The 2851-nt window shown below is 39.3% G+C and overlaps 1 protein-coding gene across 1 annotated transcript; it reads right to left on the reverse strand.

Moving 5' to 3' along the window:
* Window positions 1–288: 288 nt before the first annotated feature.
* LOC141482209 (uncharacterized) lies at window positions 289–1348 on the reverse strand. Its single transcript, XM_074175197.1, has 2 exons — window positions 1091–1348; window positions 289–1027 (listed from the first exon to the last, which is right to left on the reverse strand). The coding sequence occupies exons 1-2, from the start codon at window positions 1243–1245 to the stop codon at window positions 322–324; spliced, it is 861 nt and encodes a 286-aa protein (XP_074031298.1). The 5' UTR covers window positions 1246–1348; the 3' UTR covers window positions 289–321.
* Window positions 1349–2851: the final 1503 nt, after the last annotated feature.

Consider the following 2851-nt stretch of genomic DNA (forward strand, 5'->3'; position numbering starts at 1 on the left):
TCATTATGAAACATATTTTCTTCCCAAGAGATTATTTACAATAGATTAGAGAATACAAAAATTGATGTGAGGTATTTGCATAGAAGAACTTGTAATTGAAATAAAAAAAAAAGGAAATAATAATAAGACGAAGTGAAGAAAAATGCTCCAACCATCGCATTGTTCAATGTGTACCAAACCAAAACAATGTACACCCTTAATTTCACTTCTTTTTTTTTTATTTTATTTTTATTTCCTAAAATTACAAACATAAACTTAAAACTATCTTAATTAAATATTCCTAACTAGCCTAAAACTAATCTTACTACACCTACACTTAATCTATGGGAAAGTTTTTATAAAAGTCACTAACTTTTTATAAGTCTCTATCGAAGAGGTATCTGCTTCACACTTTTTCTCCAGAGATGCATACTTCCGATCTAGTTCGGCTATTTCTTTTTCTACTTCCCTCCGTCGGTTAACAATTTCAGCCATTTCGCGCTTCCTTTTAACCAACGCGGCCTCACTAGCTCGAGAAACATGTTCTGCTTCCTTACATCTCTGTAGAAAACTGTCCAACATTTCACTAACCTCTCCGATAGGCTGTCGCACTTGTGGCACTAACACTTCAGGATTCGTCACCGGTGTTGCCAGCATCGGCGAAAGCGGCACCACCGACGGAGTGAATACGATGGGAGCCTCCTCCGATGGGGACAATACGACTGGTGGCTCCTCCGGAGAAGGCGCCCTAGGTTGTTCCACTACTGCTGCGGGTGGTGTGGAGGGCCTTGAGCTGTTTGGAGCGGTCGACCAACTACCTGCATAAGGATTAGTCCTATTGCAAGTAGCTCGGTACTTAGAAATAGGACCAAGCCTCGCTGCAGGTCGTTGGCAAACCTTCTTTACAGGCCTGACTTCCTCCTCCTCCTCGAATAAGTCAGGGCTGGTAGATCTGCACCTAACTCGCGAAGTGGATGCCTTCTCCTGCTCTGTCATAGGCATGATGGATGCCACAGCGTTATTTAATTCCTGAGTGTTGGATGCCATTCTGAAAATGTAAAATAATACAAAGTTAGTAGATGTAAAAAATTAAAGTACATTGTTAACTTACTCAAACTTAGCTCCTCGTCGTATAGTACACTGCTTCTGGTTGAGTATGGCTGGACTGCTCTGAATGACTGGAGTTGTCGTACTGAATGTAGAAGAACGTGCTCCTCGGGGTATCAACATCATTGGGAGTGGAGGGAATGAGGTGGGGGCGTGCATGCGCAATGGTTGGAATATGGTGGGGCGAGAAATGGTAGGAAGTGGGCGGGGTGAGCAATGGTGGGAAGAAAGCGGGCCGCGCTCCGCGCGGCTTACGCCCCAATTCGCTACGCTCGCGCCGGCGCGGGAGCGTAGCGAATTGGGCGTAATGGGCGTAATGGGGCCACCACCCCGGGGGGAGGAGGGGAGTATGTATGACCCTAACCTACAGTATGTATTAATCTAATCTAACCTAACGCGGGAGTAAATTCACCATGTTGGTTCAATTAATATGTCATCTGTTGGTTTTGGTTTTGGTTCTATTATTCTAACATTTGGATCAATGTCCAGTCCTGGATATCCCAGTTCACCTGATAGCCTGACTTTATGGCTTTTCTCCAAAACTTCAACTCTCTCTTCTAGTACATCATACTTTTTCATTGTAGTCCCTGTTATGTTTGACATAGCATCAAATTTTTTATTTGTAGACGCTGTTATGTCAGACATTTTTATGTCCACATCATTTGTAAGTTTGTCAAATTTACGAGTGAAAGTTATCCGAGCCTCTGCAATTTTATCGTCAAATGCTTGACGGGCATCGCGAGCAATATTACCTATTGTGGATTGTATTGCAGCTTGTAGGGCTAGAAGTATAACCTCCTTTGTTCCGTTAATTTCCCCCTCAAGATATGATACAGTTACACAATCACTCTTGTCAATTGGTTCGCTTATATTTTTCAATATTTTTCTTTGCATGTCATAATGACCATCTTTTGTTAATTTAAAACCAATCCCGGGAGGACCTCGAATGACATTACCACCCAATTTTCTTTTTCTACCAAACTTATCGATTGTTTTAGACATTGTGCACTCTACGATGATTCTTTTCAAACTGATATTTCTTTCATTTACATTATGCTATATACTTTACAGTAATTGGTTAGGAAAATAGAAATGAAACAAATAATATTTTTATCATTTTTTATTCATCTAAGTAACTTGGTAGAAGTGATACATATACAATACATAATACAATAATCACAAATAATCACAAATAAGAATGTTCCGGTTTGAAGGAATAAGCAATAATACTTCGAATTATAATTCAATTATTCATCTCTACAGTCAACAAATTGATTAGTTGGTCTAAGGCGCTCTCTTGAGAAAAAGAATGAACGATTTCAGACACCCAACGAATGTTATCATTAGGATCATTTAGATAAAATTCTATATCACTATGACCCCATGGAAGAGTTCGAGTGGTATTCGGAATGATGAATCTCTTGTCGTCATGATACGATAAAGCGACTTTATTTTTCAATTAAGTGTAAATATCATGCAATACGCTTCTGAACGAGTTCATCTTCCTGAATATCATACCTCCCTCTTCTATGATTTTTTCATAGTCTTCACATGTCAATTCATTCTTTATAACAGATCGTTTCACACCTTTGGCCTTCTTCAGTTCACCATCAACAGATTTCACGTAATACGCTTTAGCACCTGTACCGTAAAAGCTGATTATTGGATCATTTGGGAATTCATCTTTGAAATTACCCAGAACTGACTTTGTCACTGGAATATTGAATTGGTTTCCTATTTTATAATTAGATGTATCGAACTTATT

The sequence above is a fragment of the Leptinotarsa decemlineata genome, unplaced genomic scaffold (assembly GCF_025532065.1).
Source record: "Leptinotarsa decemlineata unplaced genomic scaffold, Ldec_3_MD MMD2_tig00000882_RagTag_RagTag, whole genome shotgun sequence".
Taxonomy (NCBI): Eukaryota; Metazoa; Arthropoda; class Insecta; order Coleoptera; family Chrysomelidae; genus Leptinotarsa; species Leptinotarsa decemlineata.

What these genes read in the sequence shown, in the direction of transcription:
- LOC141482209 (XM_074175197.1), bottom strand. Translation starts at nt 1,245, where the DNA reads ATGCACGCCCCCACCTCATTCCCTCCACTCCCAATGATGTTGATACCC. An exon ending in CGACGAGGAGCTAAGTTTGA is followed by an intron (nt 1,028 to 1,090) that starts GTAAGTTAACAA and finishes TTACATTTTCAG; the next exon opens with AATGGCATCCAACACTCAGG.